Source organism: Pempheris klunzingeri, chromosome 22 (genome assembly GCF_042242105.1).
Source record: "Pempheris klunzingeri isolate RE-2024b chromosome 22, fPemKlu1.hap1, whole genome shotgun sequence".
Classification (NCBI taxonomy): Eukaryota; Metazoa; Chordata; class Actinopteri; order Acropomatiformes; family Pempheridae; genus Pempheris; species Pempheris klunzingeri.
In genome coordinates this window covers 17218299-17246266 of record NC_092033.1, presented here as the reverse complement: position 1 = coordinate 17246266, position 27968 = coordinate 17218299, and the positions used below count along the sequence as shown (strand labels likewise).

At 40.6% G+C, this 27968-nt stretch overlaps 1 protein-coding gene across 2 annotated transcripts in view; it reads left to right on the top strand.

The window, feature by feature from the left end:
- The window catches only part of scube1 (signal peptide, CUB domain, EGF-like 1), a 93045-nt gene that overhangs the window by 20894 nt on the left and 44183 nt on the right, over positions 1 to 27968 (top strand). For both annotated transcript variants that reach the window (XM_070853678.1, XM_070853677.1), the window contains exons 3-4: positions 1665 to 1790; positions 9386 to 9520. In XM_070853678.1, coding sequence (XP_070709779.1) covers positions 1665 to 1790; positions 9386 to 9520 — 261 coding nt within the window. The remainder of the gene's footprint in view (positions 1 to 1664; positions 1791 to 9385; positions 9521 to 27968) is intronic.

Sequence of the window (27968 nt, the reverse complement as noted above, 5' to 3'; positions counted from 1 at the left end):
TTGAAATATTGGCCTCTACCAAATGGTTGAGATGTCATAAGTAAAACATGTTTTCAATAAGATATAGTGAGTCAAAATGTGCTCTACCATATGGTTGAGCAGAAGGTTAAAGGGTTAAGATGAGGGAGAGGCTGTTGTTTCGGTCAAATATTTGAAGAGTGATTAAAGATTTAAAAAAAAAAAAGGGAGAAGGGCAATTTAGATATTTCGAAGGTTGTAGTGTTTGGTGCTTTTGAACTGGATTGCATTATACATATTGTGTCTGTCATTTCGCTCACTGTCATTACTGTCATTACTTAGCTTTTAATGTCATTACTGCCCACTAGAAACCCCTGCCAGTCAAGTTCAGCAGCACCAGACTGACAGTAGCTATGATGAAGACAGGAAGAGAGCGAAGAAAGAGAGACGCTGAACAGTTGGAGAGACTTTAAAATGAAATGCTACAAGTGACTTTGCAGTCATCAAACTGGCATCCTGTTTGGCATGAGGGAGAGACAGAGAGGACAAGATGGTCCACACCTGTACAATGTCATCCTCAGTACAGAAGGAGGAAGGGGGGGGGGGGGGAGAGGAGGTGGGGGAGAAGGATGTGGGTCGTAGTCTTCCGAGCTGCCTGGCTGATCTCCTGCTGTTCACACAGAGGGGGAGGACTGTTTGTTTAAGTGGCTCCACATGGCAACCACTTGTGAGCAGCTCCTGTGAAAGCCTTGGCTGGCTCAGCATGGAGTTGGGGGTTGGTGGGAGTTGCATCCCCAGATGAATAAACACTAATTGACTCTCCTTCCTCACAACCCACCCAACTGCCACTCCTGGTTTCCCTATTAATGCACTGTAATGCTGCTAGGGATACTCCTGTATAGTAGGAGAAATGCTATGGAACATTAATGTTCATGCATTGATTGGTATCCAAACTTAAAAAATAATCCTTCAGAGCAACACAGGTATCATTATCATGATGATCATCATCTATCTGGGTGCAGTGACCCTCTGCTTCTTATCAGAGTCTTTGTGTTATCTGTCTTTCCTACTACTGACATACTGTAATAAAACTGTCATTGACCAGAGTAACTTCTTCTTCTTCTGCAAACTTGAAACTTTCCTAGGCTCTCATCTGTGCCACAAGCTCAAAGCAATATAGGAACTAATGACTCAAAGTAGAAACCCTCTTTACCTCCCTTTAAAAACGGCATTGTTCATTTTAACTGTGAAATCAGGCCTTTCCTTTCGAAAACTGCACTGACTGTACTGACAGTGCTGAATTGTAATTCATTCAGGGATTATTAACACAAATTTACCATCACTGTTTAAAACACAAAACCTCACACTTTATAGTTTAGAATTCCAGCAAGTTAATATTTTAAATATAACACTAATTAATGAGTGTAGTGATCGGCAGGAAAGAGTAGCACACCACTCACAAGAAAACTTTGACCAAACCAATTGCAGTGTCATGTTTGCCATGAAGGATGATCGTTACTGTGGAAGCACGAGAGCTGCTGAAGAAGCGATCCGAGCGAATGGTTCCACAAAGAAGAAAAAACAAGCCTCTGTAACTCCGACTGACGGCAAAACTTCAAACGAGACCGACGACCTAAAACGACACGAGCAAAGAAAAACGCAAGTTATTAAAGTTTCAGTAACATAAGAACCACATTTTCTTTCAGACATGGACGAGTGTGAGAATGACTACAATGGGGGCTGCGTTCACGAATGCATCAACATACCTGGCAACTACAGGTGCACCTGCTATGATGGATTCATGCTGGCCCACGATGGACACAACTGTCAAGGTGAGACCAGTCTTTGCTTGAGTGCATTCCTCTTCAGTGTGTTTGTTTCTGTTAACAGGGTTGATGGACTAAATGATGATGCGACCCAGTGTCACAGAAGTTTGTGAAATTTAATCTATGAATTTTGACACGAATTTCTCTTTTTTTTTTCTTTTCGTGTCCCTGAGCATGATTTTCAAACAAATGTACTTCCATTGGATTATCTTTTCGTGTCTGCATCGCAGACCGTGATGGTCCACCACCGGCCACAAACGTGCGCCTTGAAAAGTCAACGATACGACTGGTCAATGCTACGACCATCCATTTTAATTAATTTATCCTTCAGTCTTGAAAAATCATGCTTTTCCTCACTGTCACCTTGTTCCTGTTAAACATTTCTCAACATAAAAACATGACAGTGTCAGCTCAACTATATGGGAAACTACTGTTAAGGCCATTAGTTTGAGTTATTTCCTCAAAGATTCTAAAAACAATGAAGATTGTTTGTCCGTTTTTTTGATTTGATATATTTCATACACATATCTTTTTACAACCCTACCTTGTATTGTGAGAATTCTGCCAATCCAAAACCTAATTTTCTAGAATGCTGACTGAAATATCTGACATAAACCAACAAATGTAACTTGGGTTAAATTTAATTTTTAACTAGGTGCGGCGTAATTACTAGTGTCTGTGTTCTAGATATACGATATATTCAGTAGATGTATCGTTTTATTTGCGGCCCTAAACTGAGAACTACAATTGTGGTGCTGATTTGTATCAAATTGCATGGTGCTTCTCTAGGAAATTATAGATTTTGAAAAATTAGAGCTGTTCCCATCCCAGCAGGTCCCATGTGTGTAACCTCCTTATAGTGCTGATTTATAAGCCTTCAAACATGCTCTGAGGTCAAGGTTCAAAGGTTTGTATTACACAGTCGGAGCCACACAGAATCCTCAAACGGATATGTTACTTGCCAGGTCGAGACCTTTTCTAATGATATATTTGGTTTAGCTCTATGACAAAGTTTTAGTGTTCTCATTTCGTGGACACAAGGTATCCCAGAGCTATTTTCAAAGAGCTCTTTGAAGGCCCACTTTATGAAATAAAATACATGATGTAACCCAATATTGAAATTAGATTGAGAATTTAAAATTAATTTGTAGAGTGGAATAGTAGGCTAGAATGAAAAAAATTGAAATGAAATATCGACCGTATAAAGGAAATGAAGTGTAGGTCTTTCAAATATATGAATGTAACAAGAAACAATAAGAAAGTTAATAAGCAAGCTATTAGAAATCCTCAGACATATACATTTACAATCATAGGCTATAAAAAGCCTTTTCTTAAAAGATGCTGTGATTAAAATCAGGGGGAGTTTTTCCTGCCACTGTCGCCTGAAGCCTGATGCTTACTTATGTGGGGATTCTTGAATCCTTAATTCTTGAATCGTTGGGTCTCTCTTTTAATTAAAGGCTTTGGTTTAGACCTGCTCTTTGTGGACAGCATCTTGAGATAACACTGTTATGAATTGCCGCTATATAGATAAAAACTCAATCAATCAATCAATCAATCAATCTGTTTTTATTTAGCACCCAAACTGATGAAAAGTCGAAGGAGGAATAAATCAAAAAAGATATTGTTGACTTATCAAGCACATGTGTTTGACCTGCAGCGGACTGAGGTGGACTGATAGAATAAAGAGAGGAAAACAAGGATAAAATGTTGAGTAATGTAGCAGTTATAGGTAAGAATCAAACATTAAGTGAGAAATAACAGCACAGCTTCTGTGCTCCCAGGTCCTTACAGAAAGTCCCACTGATGTGAAAAAAGATGTGATGCAGACGTGAAAAGATACTCCGTAGAAACCCATAGAAATATATCGTTTTAAAATTGTGCTCAAGGACACAAATTCATAGATTACATTTCGTGACTATTCGACAAACTGAGACTGGGTTGGATTCTGTACAAAAAAATTGTTTGCTCCTGATCTTGACAAATGGCAAAAATTTTTGATTTTGCATCTGCCTGAATGTGACATGGGAGATTTGTGAGAATTGGGAGTAAAGTACAGAATCAAGAGATGGGACACTGTCACACGTGTGTGTTACGTTAAAAAATCTAGCTCTTGGTTTATAAAACAATTAAAGCCTTTAGAGAATTTCAAGTCCTGTGGGAAGTCTGTTTTTAAATGTATGGTTGTCATTTTAGCTTCTAGATGTTCATCTATCTTTGGTTTGGTTTAAGCTGTGTCAATTCGAGGTAGTAAGGTAGTGCAGTAGTTAGTTGCTTGTTGCCTCACGTTTCCTGGTTCAAACCTGCAGGCCGGCAGGAATGGGGTTTGCACTTTGAGCCTGGGGTCTTTCTGTGTGGAGTTTGCGTGTGTGGGTTTTCCCCGGGTACTCAGTCAGTCTGAAGACATGCAGGTTAGGTGACTCTAAAAGTGTTCCACAAACACAGATGCACGTGCACGACCCTTCAGATGCAGAAGGAAGCCTCATTCAATCGCGGAAAATCCCTGCATTGACAGCATCTGTCTATTCTGCAAAGCACCCCAAACAACGGAATATTTTTCATGAAGAGAGACTAAAGAAAAGACTGACAACAAACGAAATGAAACAGAAATCAGTATTGGCAAAGCATTTTAGAGATGGAGAGAAATTCTTGAAAAAGCTGCTAAGTTAAGTGTCCTGCGATATCTAAGTGTGCTGCAGTGGTTTGTTAGGGTTGTGTCATGGATGTAATGTAACCGTGACGCAATGTGGACGTAAATACAGTCTATTACATTCATGCAATGATAGCAGAGCAGACTAGTATAGACCAGACTCCTGTATTCTAAGTTATGTCCATATTCAACAAAATGATTACTTCTATATCACCACAGAGTTCCATGTTGCAGCAATGGGTCGGAGGTGTTACTATAATTGTGTCTGCCAGTGTTACATGTTGTTTATTTCCTGCTGGCTTGCCTGTAATGGGCCCTGACTGTCTACATCTGTTTGCTCACTGGTTAGCTGCAGTGTCGCTTTGTGTATTGTGGTTAGCTGAGGAAAAGGAGCATGAGGTTAGTGGGATTTCACCTCAAGCGTATGTGCCACTAATTCAAACGATACCAACCGAGTCACGTAAGTAACTGTCATCGCCAGGCCCAGCGAGAGGAAGCCGGGCCGCGCTCCATCTTAACCCGCAAACTTGCTTTATTGGATGTTGACTGGATGCGGCATTAATGAACTGCTGCTAATTAAGATCAGGTTGAGTTCAAACGCAGCAATAAAATCTCTGTGATCACAGTTGAAATCAGTACAGACTATATGAGTCATCCTATCCTTTCTTTTGGCTTATTTCTATCTTCTTTCTTTTCTCTTACCTTACTTTCTTTTTTTCTATTGCTCATTTTCTTCCCACCTTACATTTCTTTATTTCCTTCCTCCTTTGTTTCTTTGTTAGCTTCTTTTCTTTCCTTTATCTTTTTTCTTTCCTTCTTTCATGATTTTACTCACTCGTTCTTCACTTTTCTCTACTGTTTGTCTTTTCCATACCTAATTTCCTTATTGTGTGCCTTCTTTTTTCTATCCTTTCCACTTTTCTTTGTCTTGTTCCAACAATTAGGTTTTTTTTTAAATTAGAGTGGTGGTTGGATAACCATCTGCTTCAAGAAGAACACGAAGTAGAGGTGGGAGATGGACGGAACGTGTGTGTGTGTGTGTGTGTGTGTGTGTTCCCAGTCCTCCACTAGTGGCGAGTTACAGTATAGCTGCTTAATAAAGATATGAAAATAATGGATTAAAGGTCCCATATTCTACTAATTTTCAAGTTCCTGTTGAAGCTCCTATTAGAACAGGTTTAATGAGGAAAACAATGGCAGACAGTAAGATGGACTGTGATGGTTCTCAGTGGGCAGAGACAGGGCTGGACTACGTCAGATCACCTAGTGACATCATAAAGGGAGCTGAAATACATTTGCTTAAAGGTGGAGCAGGAGAAAAAGATACAGAATGGTCTTTTCTTAGAGTTCTCTGGGTCTCCGGGCATGCAGAGAACACTTATTTATGGTGAAAGACATTAGATTGGGCACTTTGCGTAAATGGAATCATAATGCATCATGGGAACTTTAAGAAGGCTTTTCTCCTCATGAAAGTAACACCAGCGATTGTCCGACCAGTGAAAACTTGGTAGGCCAAGAGCTTATTTACCTGTTATGTCTCGTCAAGTTCACTTCCTGTTTTCAGGTCCCTTGACCTCCACCATTTTCAGTCTGTTATGCCTTGTGTCGAGCATTTGAGTCCATCCTCCTGTGTGGTCGTAACATCGACCAATCAATTGACCAACTGGGTCAATCAGCCCCACTATTTTCTTTACTTCAGTCCATTCCTTCCACTGTCTACACACTACCCACTTTCCCATCTTCTTCCTCTTCTTAGTTTCCTCCTTTTTCTTCCCCTGGTCTTTACTCTACTTGTCAGTCTGCCTACTGCACTGACTTTTTAAATGCACTTGTCTGATGGATCACTGAATGTTTCTACTAGACTTCCAATCATCATCAGGTATCAGCTGAAGAGTGATTAATCAGTGTGTTTATGGTGATAATTGCTGGACATAATTTACAGTATTTAATGAGACGCTAGCTCTCAAGGCATGTTGACAGTTTCCTTAATTTCTTGGAGTAAAGAACATACAATTGCACTCAGAATTATTCAACCTCCATTGTAACTTTGGTTTATTGGCAAAATTTACTAACTTTCAGCTGTGTTCAATGAGCAGCTCAAACAAGACTAATAGCTCAACACAACTATTACAGGTGGCTTCTCCAAATTCAACACAATATGCCACTTTTAATGGCCACAGCTGTCTCCAAATTATTCAAAACCTTCTTGACAAGCATCTTTAGTACTAAAGATGCAAACATGGTGCATAGCCAGACACCACATTTGAACTGCATTCCTAAGAAAATCAATCAATTCACTTCACACCTTGCTCACTTCAGCTCTACCATTCTGCAGCACGGTGACCTGTTCTGTACCCTGAATGCAAACAAATCTGCAAACATCATCCTGGTACACATCACAAACTTCTAGGCGTTTCTAAAGATCTCCCTGCAAGCTAAACAAGTGAAATCAATACTACTTGATGCGTTTTAACACCAAAAGAAACATTTATCAAAAGGAAAAAACCCTCCACTTGGTCTGACCCAATGATGTCACTCTGACATCACCAACACCATAAATTGGGGAAGTGCTGGGCCGGCCTCCTCTCGAACACTCCTCCCGCATGGTGAGCCAGAACAAACACAGAAAGGTGAGTATGAACAGAGGAACAAACAATTGGACCACATTTGACCTGGAACTTATTAAAAGATGACTGTTTCACTTTAATCCTTCCTGTGATGGATGGAAACTGTAACAGAATACTGACGCAAACAAACCCAGGATAGTATGTGCTCCAGTGTTCCGCTGTGGCCTGGTTAGATTAAAGCCAAATACACATGAGGAAAACAGTATGTATGCATGAAGGTGTCCAGGGACAAGTGGTGAGGAGAAGTGAGCGCTCTCCCTTTGTCACAGTATGTGCAGCGTTCTGAAATGACTTTCTCCATTTGTTCACATTCCCCCTTCCCTCTGGGTGTAGGTATTGGATGCCTAGATATGGGTGCTCTTTTATCCTAGAGGCTTGAACCTGTAACTGGAGGAAATGTGGGCTAGGACTGATTAACTGTGATATTGCTTTTGTTATATATGTTCTGGCATAATGCACTGAAAGAGTATCCATTTAGCTATGTGTCTTTAGATGACTTAATCTTAATGTTATGTTTTTTTGGCTGTTTATGTTTGTAGACTTTTATGGCCCTTTAACTGAATGTGTTTTCTTGACCCTAGCTCAGCGTTTTCTGTTTGTGTAATTACTTCAGTACTTACTTACTCCAGCCCCACACTGCCCCGTCAACCCACACTGAGCCAAGCTCATCCGAGTTGTGTCTAAACAAAATTTTACACAAGTTTACATGAGCACAATCAAACAAAACAAAGGCTTCAGCTGAAACTCAACCTGTGTTTATGCAGAAATGTTGGACTGAGTTTGCTGCAGTTTTTTTTTTTTCTCTTTCTTTCTGCAAATTAAATGCATCACTCATAATAATAAGTGTTAAACCATGACATTTTTTCTTAAATGGTGTTGGGAAGTGATATGAAAACAAAGCCCAGGGTTCAATGAAGACATGATGACTTCTGCGGCGCTAATACAACAGCATATTTACACAGAAATTGGAGTTTTATGGATGTATGTCCAGGACGGCATGAAGTCAGCGTTTTGTTTGATTGCCCTCTCATTCATCTCATTTCCTGCACCACTTCTCATTTTTGTTCACTGAAGCAGCTCCTGCATGGATTTAAGCAGAAAGGAGAACATGCACAAAGCAGGCACTGTTCTGTTGCTGTGACGAGTACAGGTAGAACCTTTTGGGGCGACTATGGCTCAGAGGTAGAGAACTGGAAGGTCGGTGGTTCGATCCCCGGCTCCTAGCAATACACTGAACCCCCAACTTGCCCCTGAAGCATGGCTTCAATGTGTGAAAGAGCAGTCTCTTCCAACTTAGATTCCTCCTGAATGAATGATGTGTGAATGGGTGAATGAGGATGTGATGTAAAAGCTCTTTGAGTAGTTGAAATGATTAGAAAGGTGCTATACAAAAAATATTAAAACATTTACTATTGTTCAGACTGTTTATGCTTCTTTAGCTATTTTTGTGAACTGAAATCATAACGTCATTATATAAGAGGCATCGCACATCATGACATATGTTCTTATATACGTGTGAACGAATCAACCCCAAAGTATGCACAGCTACCCTCATTAAATCGATTATCATGGCTCCCCTCTCTGGCTTTTCACATCACTTTTGAGTATGGCCATTCAGAACAGCTGTCAAACCTTTTGCCTTCAGATGTTACTGGATGACTCGTCGATTGAACCAAATGGAGCTTTGTAATTGAGTCTCTTACTGTCATCTGTTGCGTACGTCCTGGTTTGGTGGTAACCATCAAGATAGGATCATCATGTCCAACATGATTAAAGCCAAGTTGTGTATACTGTTTTAAAGCAGCTATGTGTGTTTTTGTTGTTCTGTCTCTTTTCTGGTCAGGCACAGGGCACACACACACACATGCATGGACTACCTCGTTGGATCCCTGTTAAAGTTAGGAGTGGGTGTTACATGTTTTCAGTTCACCTCAGCCCCATCAAAATGCTCCATTGGAAATTTACTGGCCTTTCAGTGCCACAGCGGGGTCCTATAAACACAGTTGTGCACTAGTGTATGCACACACTCGCAGTAGATCCTCACGTGGTCAGACCCCTGTTACCACCTAGTGCAAGAGTTTGATTCAGCCACCAACTAAATTGTTCCTGGAGCAGATGCATGTTGGGTAACCCTCTCTGCGTGTGTGTGTGTTTGTGTATGCATGACTGGCCCACGTTCCTTACTCTTGTGTCATCCCTCTCATTAAACATTTCCCAGCACATAAACTTTCATTGACACATGTTTGTTTTTTTGAAGCGTAATTGGCTGCTATTCCACTATTGCCTGACTTTATCTCTCTGTCTCTCTCTCTCTCTCCTAACAGATGTGGATGAGTGTCTGGACAACAACGGTGGATGCCAGCAAGTGTGTGTCAACACCATGGGGAGCTATGAGTGTCAGTGTACAGACGGCTTCTTCCTCAGTGACAATCAGCATACTTGCATCCACCGTTCTGATGGTAAGGCTGGTAGAGGGTGCCATACTTTTCCACTTTCTGAAAGCTAATCACTTCATAGAAGCAAAGAGAACACACAGATGTATTTCAGGGTTATGCAAAACTATTTGATGCTCTTTGCTCAATATTTAAAAAAACAGAGGGATTAACATTGTTTAAAATGTCTTGGGTTTTTTTTTTTTAGAATGACTTGATGGGTATGAGTTCGTGCAAAACCATTAGAAAGAAATAGATTGTATGTGTTTTTGGTTGAATATTTTTTCAGGCATGTTATTTCTGTAAATACGGTCCTATAAGCACGGACAGATTGGTCAATGGGTCCCTGGGAAGTCATGTAAAAGACCAGCCACCCCTCCTACATATTTGCAATGCACACAGACTGAAAGACTCATCATTTGCAATTGTTTTGCAGCTCTTTTTGAGTCTCTTTGTAGTTTCCAGCAAGACATGTTAACAGTCACTTCAAACAGAGGCTCTTGACAAGGAGCCCCTTGACCTCTTGGGCCCCTGGGCCTGTGCCAACTAGGCCCATTCAGCAAGCCACTGATGCCTATTGGTGCTCCAAAGGGTGACATAGGTTAGCCCTTGTTCCAGACAACTACTAGTGTCTTGAGAGGAAACAGAGGTTTATTTCTGTTTTATTTTTAGGTACCATAAAGACTGCACAGTAGAAATAAACTAAAATCTCAACAACTATTAGACAGGTTGCTTTGGTATTAGCTACAGATATCCATGGATAACTGAGTCCTAATGGCTTTAGTGATCCCCTGACTATTGCTCTAGCACCATCATGAAGTTGACATTTGTGATGTACATGAAATGTCTTAATGACAATTCAAGGTGCAAGGTTTATTTATTGTCATCCTGCAACATATAGGGCCCATAACAAGATGCAAGTTATAGTCATATTTTGCTACTTTAAATTTTACTTTACATTTATACATTTCTATAATGGAATGTGGAGAATGACTTAACCTCTTAACCATTCAACCCTAAACCCGTGTATGTATGATTTCTTAAGTTTCTTGAAGAACTGCAGCTGTTTTTTGACGTTAACCAGGGTGATAATGTGAGATTACCATGTCAGGTTCTGTATGATACCAATTTGTTCCAAACCAAAGTGTTCGCCTGCTCCATATCAGTTCCATTAGACAGGCAGGGGTGTGTGTCTTCGCTTCTTTCTTCTAAAATCAGTGATTTTACTTGGTTTTGCTGATGTTGAGCAAGAGGTTGTTCTCTCTTAGCAAGTTTATTGATTTCCTCCCGATATGATTAGTTTGTAATCAGGCCCTTGATGTAGAAGATTCCATCTGTGGGTGCATAATGTAAACAGGAGGGGTCTGACCACACAGCCTTGGGGCGCTCCAGTGCTCAGCACTAGGTTGGTGAAGGTGTGAATGCTAACCTGGACTGTTTAGGGTCCGTTTGTGAGGAAGTCCAATAGTCAGTTACACAGTGCAGTCCTCAAGCCCAGAGTTCTCACTTTCATGGGGGAGGTTGTGTTTAATGCTGAAATCAACAAACAGCATCATTGCAGGTGTTTGCATTATAAAGATGTGTGAAGGTTAAGTGCCAGGCAATGGAGATGTATCCTCTGTGGATCTGATGAGCAAACCTGCAACTGGTGAGGGTCCAAGCTCGTTGGGATGTTTTTTCCTGATTTGCTGGAAAATTAGTTTGTCAAAGCCTCAAAATGGGGGGTGAATGCAACAGGGTGGTTCATGGATCATTTAGACTAGACACTACAGTGACTGTGGTGGCTGTCTCAAAGCAGTATGGGGACGCTCTCCTGTGTCAGTGGTTTGGTAAAAATCTTGCTGATTGGTATATGTTTGTAGTACAGAGCCAGAGATGTTATCAGACCCAGGAGCTTTACTCATATTTACCCTCATCAAGGGTTTTTCTTACATCCACCATGGATACCGACAGTGGCTGGTCCTCACGAGGTGTGGCAGACTTGACAGATGATTCTGTGTTGAGCATAGAATGTGTTAAGCTCACCTGGTAACGTGGCCTCACACATGATGGATGCGCGCCTGCTTTTCTGAATTGCCTGGTTTTGAGGGCTCTGCAGTCTCACTTAATGTCATTGCTTTGCCTCCTTGATACCAGCTTTCACTCTTGCTCTGGTGGTTATATGCTTCCTTAACTCACTGGAAGGCAGCTTTTTTTTTGGCCTGGAATAAAATGTGATAGACATTTCTGCCCCTTATACCATATGTATTAGAATAACTGATTGTCTAACTGCATATGCATCATTAATCACAATTTGCAATTCATCACCAAATACCTGTTGTATTACCATCAGCCTCAGCTGTGTGTTCAGTGCATTTTAGCGAGCATGCTGCACAAAGATGGGTGAACATGATAACCTGTTTAACATCAGCATTCCCCATCAGCACCGCCCCACAGAGCTGCTAGTGTGAGAGTAGACTGTCTACAGGTCTGTCAGCTTTGCCTCAGACTCAAACCCTCAAACCCTTGGCTTAAAACACTTTAACTCGATTTATAATTGAAACAAAGAGTTGAGCAAAATGCCATCCAGAGGACTGTAAAATGCTTTCCCTTACGTATTGTCATGGCAGTTTGCCTTGCAGGGTGTAAAGCTGTATGAAATTCTCCTTTAGAGCATGAAGCCCATCTGTCTAGCTTTGAAACAATCTTCCCTTATGTGCATCCCTGTTCATATCAATGTCTGCTTCAACTGCTTCCTAAAATATAAAGTAAGATCTTGCTTGTGTGTGGCCCTGTGACTTGCTTTCTGGATCACAGGGAGATGTGGGATTCTAGGACACTGACATCATGCCTCTGACTTGGTCAGTCTCTCTCCACACCCACGGTGGCAGCGACAGAGACTGGGGGTCATATTTGCCTTGTCATCTTACATCTTTGCAATGGCACAAAAAGGAGACACTGGAGGAATGCGGTGATGGGGGGAGGACTGAGGGGGAGGAGGCAGAGATCAAATAGAGGAAGAGGCGTCAATAGAGTGGCCTCTCCTTTATCTTCTCCTCCCTCTTTTTCCCCGGGTGCTTACAGTTTTGGTGTGGTCAGTGTGAAGACATGTTTTTAACCAATGTCAGGATGTTAGAGGATTCTCTGTGGAGACGTTCAGAAGAAGAGGTGAAAGAGATGCAGAAATAGAAGCGTGTTTACTCACTGGAAACCCCATAAACCAGCATGTGAATATATCCCTCTTTCCTCTCTCTCTCTCTCTCTCTTCTCTCCTTAAAACTATTTCTGAAAGTGTTCGGATAGCTCTAAAAAGAGGAAACAAATTCAGGTGACAGCCAGTTCCTCTTACTTTGTATGGTGGATTAGCAAAGGTCCTACTGAATGAGACTGCAAACAACCGTAGAAAAGTAAATTGGAAACCAAATGGTAGTTAAAATGCAAATATGCCATATTTAATATAACCAGGTATGTCTATAAATCAAATTACATGTCACATTTTCTCTACAACTAGCAAAGCTTTCTAGGTCCTACATATCTCTTCACCCTGCCCTCCATGTCTAAGTTATTACTAGACATTTTCTAGGTTAAAGGAGCTACTGTGTTAAAGTGTAATTCCTCCTTCTGTCAAAGGGATGTTAACGATAAACACGCAGTGAAGATGTTTGTGGTGTAGCCCTGCTCTGTCAGGCTGTACTGAGCCTTGAACCACCACCACACAGCCCTCCACCTTTTCCAGAGATCCTCAATCAGACACTTGTCTCCTCTCGCTCTCCTGCACAGGAATAGCAGCAGCATCCCAGTGTCCCACAGGAATCTCCACAGCACATTTTTTCTCCATCTTCCCAACGATGGCCCACTTCTCTCCCTCCTTCATCGTGTCTCCCTCTCATTCATTCTCTTTATTCCTTTTTAATCTGCTCGAAACTTATTTTTTCTTGCTGCAACACAGGACAAAACAGCTCAGACGTACCATGACGAGCAAAATGTGAATAAATAGAAATAAAAAAGGAAAAATAGTGGGTATTATATCACATCTTACACCCACAACCCTCATGAAAGGCAACATCAAATAAATACAGGTTTTATAGGTAAAGGTACAGAGATTGTCAAGGAAACCATTGTAATATTGAAGATGGCAGCATAGATCCAACATTTTCTGAAGTGAGGATCCCAAATCTTATAGAAAAGTGTTGACCGAGGAGTAAAGCATACATGAAATGTATTCTTTGGGAATACACTGAGTTTGTGCCACAAGTTTTTTTTGTTTTTTTTTTTTGTTTTGTTTTTTTTTGTTGGAGCAGAATCATCGGTCCAATAGAGGGAAATATTCCTCTCAGTAGCAAAGGTCAATAGATTGAGACTTCCAGCTAATCTAGGATGTGAATAGTGATGTGAAAATTTAGACCCATATAAAATACAATGAGTTTCTTGCATACTTGTAAAGGCAAGGCTCTGTCTACATGTGTGAGGTTGGGTGTTATATGGTATCTTTAGTGATGAAGTGTTTTAAGTATCTAAAAAAACCATTCTGTAAGTTGCTACTGAAAGGACTGCCAGTTGCTGAAACTGCTGCCGTTGGAGTGTTGTAGATTGTTGTGTCCTCCAGTGTACAAAACAAATAAGACCACTCGGCCTGGTTGAATGCCATCTCATCATCAGTTGACATTATTAGCGCCCCTGGGATGAATGATATTAAGAAGCCTGCTAATATATATAACACAGATCTTTTGATTCTTAATTAAACTGGTCTGGGACTCAACACTTTTTCTAAATGCATGACTATTTTGAAAAGCAGTGTTTTTAGAGTTAAGTAGGGCTGTTGGCCTATAAGAGTTGCAACTGTAAAGGTGCTTTGCTCTTTTCAGGATGAGAGAAATATTAGCCTCACTGAGTGATTGAGGGTGGATTCCACTTTCAAATGAACACTTAAGCATAGGCAGCAAGGGGTCTAAGAGAGAAACTCCTCATAAAACTCACACCCTAAACCATCTGGCCCTCGGACCATTCAGCTGTAGTTTTTCAGCCTTTAGCAATCTGAGGTCTGAGAAAAATGAGTGCTAAAGTAGACAAGTAACAAGATTGGCAAGCTATCTACCTGGGTTATCCCTAAACTAAATGTTTTTCATTTTTTCAATGTCTCATCCATGGTATAAAAGACATGATTAAGTCCTGGAAGTAAGCTTTACACATCTCCCAAAGGATTGTCTTTAGATAGTTAATTGAGTAAGGCATTTTGAAATCTGAGGTAAAGTAAGAAGTGAAATTATCATCCTTGAGAAGAGATAACTGAAGTCTCCAGTGCCTTCTCAATGCCCTCTCCTTTGAAAGAGAATATATAGGGTGGCATGGCCAGATAAGATGATGCTACCTCAGGTATTTGACAGTACCAAAAAAAAAAAAGATGAAAGAATGAAAAGGTAATTGATTCTAGTATAACTTTTATGGGGGGGTGGCAGAAAAAAGTCAGTGGGATGCAGCTCCCTCCATGCATTTGAATCTTCAGGGTCGTGACATATAGAAGAGAGAACCCTGGCGTGCTTGAAATGAGATGAGATGCCTGGAAGTTTTCAAAAGAGGCATTCAGATGGGAGTTGAAATTTCCAACCTCAAAAGAATTTGGCAAATTCCACAAAAGCCTCAGATGCAAAATTTCCTTTATGCTCCAAGAGCAAAGCTTAAAGGTATCCAAATTAGACATCAAATAAAGCTTTTAATCAAGGTATAAGGGTAATTTATTTGTCGTTTATTTATGCTTACTGGCATTTAGGGCAGCAACAAAGGATCTCTACTCCTGTCTGTGTGGGGTGAACATTTGTAACGTACCCCAGGTCTGCATTACGGCTTTCATTTGCCTCTCCATTGCTCAGCACCAGGTTTCCCTGGGTCTTCCTTCTGGCGTCCAGTGTAGAGCAGTTCTTGTAAGGTCATCCTGTCCTCTTTGCATAATGTGGTCAAACCATTTCCACCGCCTTCCAATGACGATGGTGCCCATGCTGTCTCGAGTGGACCTAGTGAGTAGTTGTTGGGTAGAAATGGTGATTGGCCAGAAGATATCAAGATGTTTTCAGAGGCTTCTTTTATTATTTATTTCATCCTCCAACACTCTGAGCCATATAGCAGGGCAGACAGAATACAGCTCTTGCACAAAGGGTAAAGGTAAGACAAAGTGTGATCCACTGGTCCTCTTGTGGGTTGGACACTGGGCCAACAACCCAGTCCTGTAGAAAAAGCTCTGTTACAGAACAAAAGAACACATGTATGCACCCAGGAAGGAGTATTTTTGCCTGAATACTTAGCGGGAATTTCTTCAACATCTACTTGGACTGATTAGATTTTGGTGGTCAAAGGTTGAGGTCACTGTGACCTCATGTCCATCCCATTCTCGTGAATGCAATATCTTAGGAATGCCTGGAAGTAATTTCATAACACATGGCACAAATTTTCACATGGACTAAAGGATGAACTGATTAGATTTTGGGCGTCGGTGGTCAAAGGTCAAGGTCACTTTGACCTCACAAAATGCTTTTCTGGCCATTAATCAACACCATAGCTTAGGAACAGAGGGGAACATTGCGACCATGTTTCTTCTGTGCTCTGCTCTGATCTTCTGTGCTGCAGGGTTCAAGATGTGTCTGAAACATCCATGTTTTAGAATTTGAAGCTTCTTTGCACCAAAATCCATTTTTGACGCATTGTATCACATGTGGAAACATTGTCTCAAAAGGCTTTACAATCTGTATAGCAAACATGTTTTATCCTTAGACCCTCAATAATTCCTTTGAACAACAGGCATTGATGTAAAAACTGAATTTTCCTCACCTTGTCCTGTCAGAGCCTTGCATTCCTGTTGGTTCAGAACATGGTTCACCCATCAAGTGCAATAGATTGATGTGATGGAACAAGGTTTCTGTAAAGATGTGGGCAGCCTCAGTCTCTGATTTCCTGTAAATTTGGCTTGTAAGTAATTATGTGTATTCTGGCAAATGACAGGACATATAGACATGTCATGCACTGCTGATCTAATCTCGACAAGCAGTATTCACCATGACTGCAATAGTAATAGTGTGTACATGTGAGAAGGAGAGACAGTTGGTGTTTTACTTTGCGCGTGGTGCAAAACAAAAAGTGTCAGCTCGTGGCTCATTTCTTTCTCCATGACACTCGCCTGGGGGATCATAAAGCCTAGCAACAATTGTTTGTTCCATTATGGTGTGTTTTCCACTCTGTTGTGCTTCACAGCTCTGTCTGAAGCACAGGCAGGAACCAAGACTTTGGCCCACAAGCTCTCAACCTCAAGTTGGGAAACAGCTCTCTCAGCAAATGTTCCTGATCTGTCATGATGTGGGAGAGCTATGACCACATGAGTCAGGTATTGCTCACAAGGGCCACTGTCAACATGCATGAAGAATAGAGAAGCTCATTTCCATCTCAGGACATTTTTGGGATCTCTAAAATGGAGGATCTTGCTTTTCAACACAAGTCTTGGCTTACCTGCTGCCCTCGGAGAAGAGATAACATTTGCACTGGATTTCTTGTCTTTTTAGTCTAGGTGTTCTTTAATAAAAACATTTCATGAAACTCCAGTTGCTCCAGGTTGCTGTACTGTATTGCAGTTGCATGTGATTTGCAGCAGCAGTGTAGAGGTTCATAAGCTGTAGTGTAGTATTAGATATCAAACTGATGCTTCCAATTGACCGGGTCTGTCTCTATGTCTGATTTATTAACAATGGACAATATAGCCACTGCCAAAACAGTGTGAAAACAATACTCTTGTAAATTCTTCTGGGTTCAACACCAAAATTCCTGGCAGAGTTGGAAGTAAGTTGAGAAATTAAAACACCAACTTATGTGGATGCCATGCTTGGCACATTAACACACTAAGAGAATGTTTGGTTGCAGGAGTTCCTATGAACTGGGGAAAATGATGACTAGGTGGTTCTTAATAGTGCACTGAGGGCTAGAAAAAATAAACCATTTTGATCCAAAAACAATTGAGAAAGAATCAGGATACTGTAAGAAAATGTCCCTGTTTTCATTCTTTTTAAATTACACTTTTCAGATTCTCTCCCGTTTTGAGTTTTTCAGTTTGAAAAATCATCGGACGACTACCTAGCCCCAAGGGTACAAGCGTACTGCCGGATGGAGAGACGGTGGCTCTGTGGGATTTACTGCAGAGATTTGAAAAAGGCTCATTGGCAGTTCCTGGAGGGCTATATAAAATCATGGAGATTACAATCAATAGGAGGCATTGGGCTGATGCAAGGCACTTACAAGACACTTGTGGGTAGTTTAACAGTGAGCAGTAGCACTTATGCTGCTCAATGTAACGTGATAAGTCATTTTTGCCTAAGCAGGACGACAAACAATCCCTATCCCCGAGCATCCGTCATTTGGTGACACTTAACTTAATGTCACACGATATAGTTCGCGCATAATATGCATAGACATTGTGCTATTTATTGAGAAAGAGGAAGGCAAAGAGAGCGATGGATTGTGGGAGCAGTGGCGGGGGAGCTGTGCATGTTGGGGGAGAGAAAGAGAAAAATAAACACTGTAAGACAAACATAGAGGAGTGGACCAATGGAGGTTGCATACGTTTATTTGGAGTTGTGGGAGGAGAGGACGCAGACTGAGGCTGAAGCTGCTGCCATACTCTCTCTCTCGCTCACTCACACACACACACACACACAAAGACAAACATGCATAGACTTCTATTCATGCACAAAAACTCATACACTCCCGTGCACCCCAACATGCACACAAGCCTACTCCTGATGAAGGAAGAATTCTCACTCTAAACAAACCAAAGCAGGAAATCGGACAGATTTTTAAAATGACAGCCCAGAGGCATGTGGAAACTGTAAGTACAGGAGGCTGTGTTTACCTGGCTGCTATCATCATCATCAATTACAAACACCATCAAAACACTTAACCTGTCATGCACCTATACACCTAGAGCTTTATGTGTTTGTAAAATACTGTAAATGGTCTCTTGTTCTAATTTAAGACACCCTTATGTGTGTAGAGGCACATCATTAGGTGAAAAACATCTAAATATGTAATATTGTCATTGTAGAGGCCCTACAGGTAAGTTAGACCAATAAACTGGATTATAAATTGAATCAAACTCTCAAAGAAAAGAGGCAACAGAAAGGCTTTTGCTTGAACAAGAGAATGAAGTTTTTGGTGAGATAAAGATGGTAAAATGCAAGTGCATTAATAACGCAATGCCAAAAAGTGATGTCAAACATGCTGAAATATAAATTCTGTACGAATAATGTGCACCATGGATCCCAAATGTTTTTGTAAAATTTCCGAGTCATGTGTTATGTGGCATACACACAGTACTGCATTAAGTTACCCAACATGTACTTTCCACATGCTTGCCTTTGGACAAACTCTGGTTTGGTACCACAAGTCTGAACCAAACCAAACTGTCATGCATTTATCGATGCCAAAAACACTTGGTCAAAATAATCATACGCAAAGCAACACTTTAGTTAAACAAACAAGGTTTCACTGAAATCAAGAATTATCTGGCCCATGTGAGTATTCCATGCCAAAGACCACCAAGTCTGACACTGTCTTGCTCTGGACCAAAGTGTGAAATAATTTCCTTGATATAGAGGAAATATAGTGCAGACTTTGCATTCAGTAAATGAGCAATTACCCGTAATGGAGCTTGTTTTATTGTGTTTTGTATGAACATCCACTTTCTCCTCTGCAAAGGTGGTGGTGTGTGGAGATGAGATCTCGGTGTTTGTGTCTCCTTGGATGCTGTGAGCGTAGCGTCGCCGTAGGCGTGCTTGCATTCTGCCGCTTTTATGTTTTTAGCTGTCGTGTGTGAATTAATTAAACTCTGCATCTGTTTGGATTCTGTTTGAATGCTGTGAATCTGAAAGTGTTTACTTTCCGCTCTGCTTACTTTTGTATTGCAGAGGCCTGTGCATGAACTTTCCTTCAAACAGAGACAGTCCGTTAGAGTTCACACACACACACACACACACACACACACTGGGTCATCGGAACATGGTGGGGGTGCTGAAAGTGACTAATACTTTCCTTTCAATCACCCACTCATCCTACAATTTATAAATACTTTGTTTAAATATTATTCCAGCATGTGATTTTAACCCTGAAAAGAAGCTCTAAAAACTTTGCCTTCTCTTTCTTTCTCTCCCTCTTGTAAGTAAATATAAGTTATTTACCTGTGAGTGGAGTCCACATCTTTTTTTTCCTCAGTTTTGCTCTTTTTCTTTTACCCCAAAAACTGCCTCCACTATATTTTTAGACCAGAGTTTGTCTTTGGTCAGTGGAAATGTTTCATATAAGGATGTGTTGATGACCTGGCGTGTAGTGCTCCTCGGCATCAAACACAGGAAAAATGGGAAGTGGACTTTTTTTTTTTTTTTAAACTTCCTTCCTTAACTTCCTTCAAACACATAAAAGTAAATGTCCTCCTGTCTTATCATTTCCCAGCCTTTTACAAGAGACTAACATCTGCTGCAGCCGGAGTCGGTCGGAGACACACGCTCACTTTGTAGTTGTACTATTTCAGTTAACAAGGACTGTGTGAATCAAACAGTTCCCCAAAAGTTTTTCATCCCTTTAATGTTAGCAGCTGGACTCTGTTAACATAATTCACTGAACTTTGGTTCGCCTGCTCTCTGGCCTTCATGTAAACGTTGCTGCTTTGAAGCCATAGTTGTTGACGACACGATTAAACACACCGCTTGTGCATTTAAAGAACAATACCTAGGTTTTGCAGGGTGTACCTCGGTAACTATAAATCAAGTATTGATCAAGTATCACATACACACATATTTCCTACCTTCGAGGTAACCTTTGGTTTGAATTCATTCCAGTATACAGTATCCAGTAAGTATAGTAAACTTACTTGACAGAACTAATCCATCAGTGGACATTTGGTTGTTTGTAGTCTTTTTTCAGAACAGTTGCACTCAAATTATTTAAACCCTATTGCAAAATAGATGTACTGACAAACTTTCAGCTGTGTTCAATGAAGAACTCAAACAACACCAACTGAGATAGGTCAACATGACTAATATTATAAATGGTTTTCTCCTAATTCAACCCAAAAGGCCACTTTTAATCACTACTGACAAGTACTTTAGTACTTGGTAGAGCACCCTTTTGGTGTTACGAACTGCTGCAAATGTGATGCATAGCCAGACACCAGGTTCTGACAGCGTTCCTGAGGAATCTTAGCCCATTCCTCATGGGCAACAGCCTCCAGCTCTAATATTCTTGGGTTTGCGTGCTGCAACCGCCTTCTTCAAATCCCACCAGAGATTTTCTGGGGGATTCAAATTTGTGACGTCCACTCTGGTATCCTCCAGGACTTTTTCTGAAGCAAAGCTTCAGTGGATGTATGCTTGCAATCATAGTTCTGTTGGAAGATCCAATGACGCCCAAGCTTTAGCTTCCTCACAAACTGCATGATGTTTTGTCCTAGGATTTCCTGATACTAGACGGAATCCATGTTGCCCTCCAAACGCTGCAGGTTTGTAGTGCCAAAAGAAGCAAAGCAGCCCCAGAGCATCACTGACCCAGCGCCATGCTTCACTGTAGGCGGGGTGTTCTTTTCAGTGTATGCCTCATTCTTCTTCCACCAGACATACCGCTGATTCATAGACCCAAAAAGTTCCAGTTTAGTTTCATAGCTCCACAGAACAGAAACCCAAAATTTCTGTGGCCTATTTATGTGGTTTCGAGAATATTGGAGCCGACATGTCTCGTGCCTTTGGGTCAGTAGTGGTGTACATCTTGGAGTTCAGCCTTGGAGGCCTTCAGTGTTTACTATGCGCCTTACTTTAGAAATTGAAACCTCAGTGCCTGCTGCCACCAAGTCTTGCTGCAGGTCTTTTGAAGTCACTCTAGTGTTTTTGGCCACCTGCCTCCTCAGAAATCTGCTGGCAACCATTGATGGCTTCCTTTTCTGCCACGTCCAGGTATTGTAGCCTGTGTTCCTTTAGATTTGAACAGTATCTCTGGGAACATTCAGTACATTTGCTATCATTTGTATCCTTTGCCTTGCTTGTGCAATTCTCTTGACTTATCCACATTTCTAACATGCAACCCAACGTCACGATGAACAAACCCCAAGCCTAATGAGGCCCTTGATTAGTTGTCAGGTGTGCTTGAGACACCTGATTTGCATGATGAATGCTCTTATGAGGGATTCTGTTCAGGGGGTTGAATAATTTTGAGACTACAGTACTCATTAAAAAGGACCTATTGCGTAGAAATTGAAGAAACCACCAGTGGTATTAGTTGTGTTGAGCTATTTCTGTTCTTGAGTTGTTCATTGAACACGGCTGAAAGTTTTTACATTTTGCCAATACACCTACTTTGCAATGGGGGTTGAATAATAAGTGCAATTGTATGCTATTTTGCAGTGCTGACATTACAATGAAGTGCTATTCAGGCCATATCGTATATCGTTTGTCTTTCAGGTTTGACTTCCAGCTTTACATCCAGTAGCAACATGAATGCCTTTGCTTTTTGGTAAATGACTATGACTTTGTAGTTTTGAGGTGTGAGGGAAGTACATTAATTGAGAAAGGTTTGATAATTGAAATGTATGCAAAGAACAATATAGCAGAGAGTGAGTGAGCAGTGAAGGCTTAGATACTGGCTTAATGAGTGATCAATAACAGGTGGTGGGATTTGGCTGATTGGTGGCAGATGAGTGGAAAACTGAGTGACTGTGAGGAAGCTGTTAACCGTATTAATTATTCCTGTTTTATAAAGAGGCTTTTTAAAAAAGATTGCTTTTAAGTGGTGCCACTAAAACGTTACGATTACCAGTATAACTCAACAAAGCCTAAAGGAAAATTCCACTGATTCTATGCATCAAACTCTTGTTTCCAGGTGTTGGGAAGTACTGCTGCATATGTGAAAAGTTTTAGTATAAAGCCTTTTAGTGTCTTAACAAAGAGCTGTGGGAAGTCTGGTAAATGTCCTTAAGTGATGTCACTTGAGTCGCTGTTGGTTGGGTCGAAAATATTTGAAAATGACAACAATGTGTGGACTCACCAAGTCTCTGCAGCCCATTCCTCATTTTTACTTGAGGCAGGCCGCTCGAGGACATGTTACCTGTGCTACTGTATGCTGGTAGTGGTAAATAAGCAGTTAAATCTCTAACTGAACTGGCTTTAATGCTGCATTGCGGGTAATGTAGACGCCAGGTTCTGACAAAGAGTGTGTGAAATAAAAGTACTTTTGTAACCAAATAACTGTGGCTGTGATTTTGTGGTGATGTGTTAAATTGACAAGTAAATTGAGACGATCAAAAAGTATGTGCAGATGCAGGAATCATAATGAGTGAATAAAAAAACGAACAAAGGGAGGTTAAGTACTTTCTGGAACTCAACTCTTTATATTCTTTTCCATGTTTGTTTAGTCATTTTTCTCGATAATTAGTTAAGGCAGTTTCAGTGGATGAAGACGTGATTTTTTTTAATTGGGTTTTTGCTTAATAAGACTTTATCAAGTTAGTACTTGTATAGTTGCTTTTAATTGTTCAAATTTTGAATGTTGCAACGTCTTCAGAAGTTAACATCACATTTGCCTTGCAGTTAAATCAAACTGAAAATTCTCTTTTTTTTTCCTGGTGAAGAGATCAGGTTGTGAGACTGGCGTTCAACATCACCTCATTCCTCATCAGCCTCAAAGGAAACGGGGAGTAGAGTGACTGCGAGGCTTTAAATTATCCTTCTCTGTCTCCATCACTCTCTCTCTCCATCTACCATTTCTTTTCCACATTCCTCTCCTCTTTCTCCCATTTTTTTTTTCTCCATATCCGTCTCTGTCTTTCTGTCTCCCATTAAACTTTGCCAGGCAGACTTTGGGGGCTTTGGGGTGTAACGCTGCAAGAGTCAGGTTGTAATAACATGGCTGTGCTATGCTTGGACCTCATCTGGAGTCAGAGCTCCTGAGAGAGCAAGAGAGAGATGTGTGGAGAGGTGGATTAAGAAAGGCAGGGAAAGTGAAAGGGAAAGACAGACAGAGGATAATAAAACAGACAGAGGAGAGACTGAGTGAGAGACGGACTGTGTCCAGGGGGCTCTTACTGGACCATGAAGAAGTGTCTCAGTGTTTTATCTGGACCTGCTGGGACTCCCAGAGAGGAGCTTCAGTAGTTGTAAACCTGCTGACCTCTCCAATCTAAACAAAACTGCACACTAAGCTGAGAAAAAGAAACATCAGCCTTCTCTCAACCTTTTCACTGATACCTGAAGAATTGCTGTCAAAAGTGACTTAGACACCAGTTTATTGTAAAGAAGCATGGAAGTGTTTGCGCCTTCAGTCAAAAATACAAACATTTCCCAAAACACACTACCATCATCTTTTTTTTTTCCCCCATTCATTTTCAGGCACACACTGATTTCATTTCATTTCATAAAAGTTACACAAACATCTTATCAGCATTTTTGTATGCATGTACATGTATGGGCTATTCATGCCTGATATGTAAAGATGTCCGTGAGCTGCAGGCTTTGCTTGGCCTTGCTGCCTGTCACATCAGACGTGTTGTGAGGCCACAGTTGCTCTATTTGTTGTTTCAGGCTTGACTGTGCTGAGTCCCAGGCTCATGTCCACCTTCTCCCTCTGACTCAGTTTATTTGACTTTTCCCAGGTTTAAATTGATTGTAGATACTCTCCTTTCTTATAAGTTTAATTTTCTAACTGGGTCAATGCATGTTTGGGCAACACCTTTTTTTTTTTTTTTTTTTACATTTAGCTGTGCATCAGTATATTAGGTCCTGCCTACATTTAAAGGTGCAATAGGTCACCTGCACCAAAAAAAAGTAGCAGTCAGAAATTCGCTCTCCCCTGATGAACCTTTCAATGTCCTCCAAAATTTGAATAATGACTTGAAGTTCAAGGTTCATTTATTTGTCATTTCGCAACACTGGGTTACATAATGAAGTGGAAGGTGCAGCCTCCTAATGTTACACATTCATAGAACATACTGTATATGCAGATAATTAAATTTAGAATGAAACAGGGCCAAATATATTATAAAATAAAAACTTTATACATGCTTATTTCTATACACATATACAGTATAGGTACACACACCAAATAATTCTGTTGTGCTGGACATCTGGGAAACGTTGTCCATCAGCTTTGCATTTGAGCACCAAGATGCTCACAGATGCAAACGTACAGTCTCACAGGAGTCCTATGCTCCGTCTGCTCAGAACATGGTCCTCCTGTCGAGAGCAATAGCTTGATCCGGGGTACAGACTTGAAGCCAGGTCTCTGTGAAGGTGTGGGCACAAACCGTTCTCCGATTTCCCGTTACTTGGCTAGTCTGAGTACCCTTTCATCAACTCTTATCCCCGCACATCAATGGCCCTTTCCCTCTCCTCTGGGACTATTGCTCCACCCCACTGCGATGTTTGGTCTTGCTGGCAGTCATAAGATGCCGTGTGCAGCGTCTGTCAGGTCCACTGTTAATGTTTTCTCCGACACACTACCTGCTGCAGTGTTTGGTCCGGCTGGATGCTCTCTGGGCAGTGATTGTTCCAGAGTCCACTGTCAAACTGAAAAAAGAACAGCTTGAAACAAAAATGCAGTCACAAGCCACTACATCTAGTGTTTGTTGGTATGGTGGTATGTGTTGTTGTACGTTTGGACAGTGACTCGCTATCTCCCCTCAGGTAGAGACAGGACATGCTGGGGCTAGCTAGTGAGCACACTAAGCATACTAACTGGTGAGTTAGTTGATTTTTGAATGGTTTAAACGAATCTTCTGGCTTGATCTTACATGTTGTACTTTTAACTGAAATATATTGTCTGAATTATGCTGAACAGGGTTGCAGATTTGTTTGATCATTTGTTGATCATGTAAATGCACAATTTCCTTTGGCTCCTTTGATTTTTGGACTTTGATGGAATGGTCCTGCTGGTAGAAGATTGCTCGAATGGTAGTGTTTCTCTAAGGATCTTGTTTTTGTGAAGGGGACCTTTTCTAGAACGGTACCCTAATGAGGTACTTGAAGTGCTCTTGGGTCCCATGAAGGGACATTGTTCACCATGGAGACCAGGGAAGGGGTGTGTCTTTAAACCAAATTTAGATGAAGTATGTTGAGTGCTACCACACAAATGCAAATCCTGAGTAGTTTAGATACAAATGAATAAAAAATGAAGTGAGTCGCATCTCTTGTATTGTTTCTTTTTTTAAAACTTTGGTAATGAATTTAGGGATTCAGAATTCATTCTTTGAATATGAAATACTTTGTTATAGTACAACTTAAATCATCCACATGATTCTTGGATTAGTTTGAAGAGTATTGTCAAGCGCGGGGGCCTTTACAGCCAAGTACAAATATATAGAGAAGACATTCAGAGAGCACGTATCTCCTCCAATGCTGCATAATCCTCCAAATGTGTTATTCTAATCACAGAAAATATTCAGAAGATTTTGATCAGTTCTGGGATTCTAGTCTGTATCATTGTTTTTAGAATACTAATACTGAGGCTCTGCAAATGGATAAACTGTGCACTTGTTAAAGTGAGACAGATTGAGTTATGGCTACTTGAATGTATTATGTTGCTTTAGTGCTGCCAGAGCAGGATGCCGGATCGTTATATTGTTCATTTGTTGCATTGGCACAATCCAGATGGTAGTTTATGTCAAATAGGCAATAGCTTTCCTGTTAAACATTTATCAACATAACAACACAAGAGTCCTTGGTAACTCATTATTTCCTCCTCGATTCTAACATCAATCAATCAACACGCTTTGCATTATTTAAAAAAACCAAACATTTATTGTTACTATGATATTGGTACATCTTTTACTTTACAGAATTGAATCATAGATCATCTAGAGGCAGTGTAATTACTAATTCGGCTGCTGCGTTCAACTGTTGTTTTGGGCTCTCCCCTGTATCTTCAGAGAAAAGGCCTTTTATATAGCCTATGATTGTAAATGCGAAGTTGCTCATTTAATTTTGTACTTAGAGTAAGATGTGGCTGAGTGTGTGCGTTTAGGTGTGCATCAAATTTTGCACAATGGCCATATAAGGAGAACAAAGTTGGGGTTATCGAAGTGGATTTTCCACATTCAATCGTTGCACTTGTCACTTTCATATATTCAAACTGGACTTTAGACTGTGAATTGCATCCAACATTGACTGTAACACAATTTAATTATTCATAAAGGTATAGCCACGATGGCAATGTGCTTTAGGCTTTGTATCAACACTGCAACCCCTTAACAGAGACACATGAATCTCTTGGCATTAAAAAAATCAAGTCCTCCCAATATCCTACTAGCTGTCTGGATGTGCACACAGAGGCTGTGACGTAATCCATCAGCTTCTGTGAGGACAGCTGCATACCATCATGCACCAGGGTGAGGTCACAGTCAAACTCAGACAGTTGAGGTTGTAAAAGGAAAAAGCATTCAGGAGTGGGGACAGGGACATATTTAGAGTTTGTTTCTCATGGTGAATGTAAACACCATGACAGCAATTACTTCCTGTTTCTGTGGACAATGGAGGCCTCAATAATAAAGATATACCGGTTGCTTTTTTGGGTTTTTTTTCAGTGGGCTTGATGTTAGTTGTTGTTTTATAGCCTCTCATTGCTGGATTTGATGCTCTAGCTGAAGAGGGATAAGCATTGTGGGCCATTGCAAATAAATATAATATAATAAAATTTATCTACAATGTTTTTGGAATTATTAGCTTTTTAATAAAATATTATACCCAAAGATAATGATTTAACCCTAATCTTTTGCATTTCAGTCCAGTTTTTTCCCCTGTTAAGTTGTATTATGGTTGAAATCGTATGTTAATGCAGACATATCAAGATTCAAATGTTTATGACTTTTTGCTCCAAAACTGAACTGCAGCTAAACAGATGTTCAGAAATAGTTTAGCAGGTGCAGTGACTAGACAATGTTTTGATTAATGCAAAATTTGGCTTGTGCTTGGTGGAAATTAATTTCTTGGGTTGGTTTTGGGTTGGCTTCCTTTCAGACAAACGCTGTTAGGTCAAATTATATCCCTCTAGAGTGGGACACAAGCTATGGGTGTCTCCTCTCAACTGTTTGTGCTTCCCACTGAGCCCCCTTACCATTGCCCTACATTCACTTAGTGACTAATAGGGGGTATGTAATGGTGAAAAGGAACACAATATTTCTTTATAGGCAGATGACCTACTTTTGTATGTGAGAAATCCAACTGAATCAATTCCTTAATTTATTTAGGAGTGAACTGCTCCCTATCAACAAAGTTGCCCAGAATTTATCATACTCCCAATTGGTGGTCTCTCCTACCAGAGATGTACTTTTTTTCTCTGGTAGGAGACTTATTGTTGTAAAAATGAATATTCTTACAAAATCTTTGATTGTTTTTTAATGTATCTCATCCCAGTAGAGAAATCATCCGTTTTTTCCACCCGTATTTGGAATCAGAAACGCCCTAGAATTAGAGAAGACTTTTTTTACAGATCA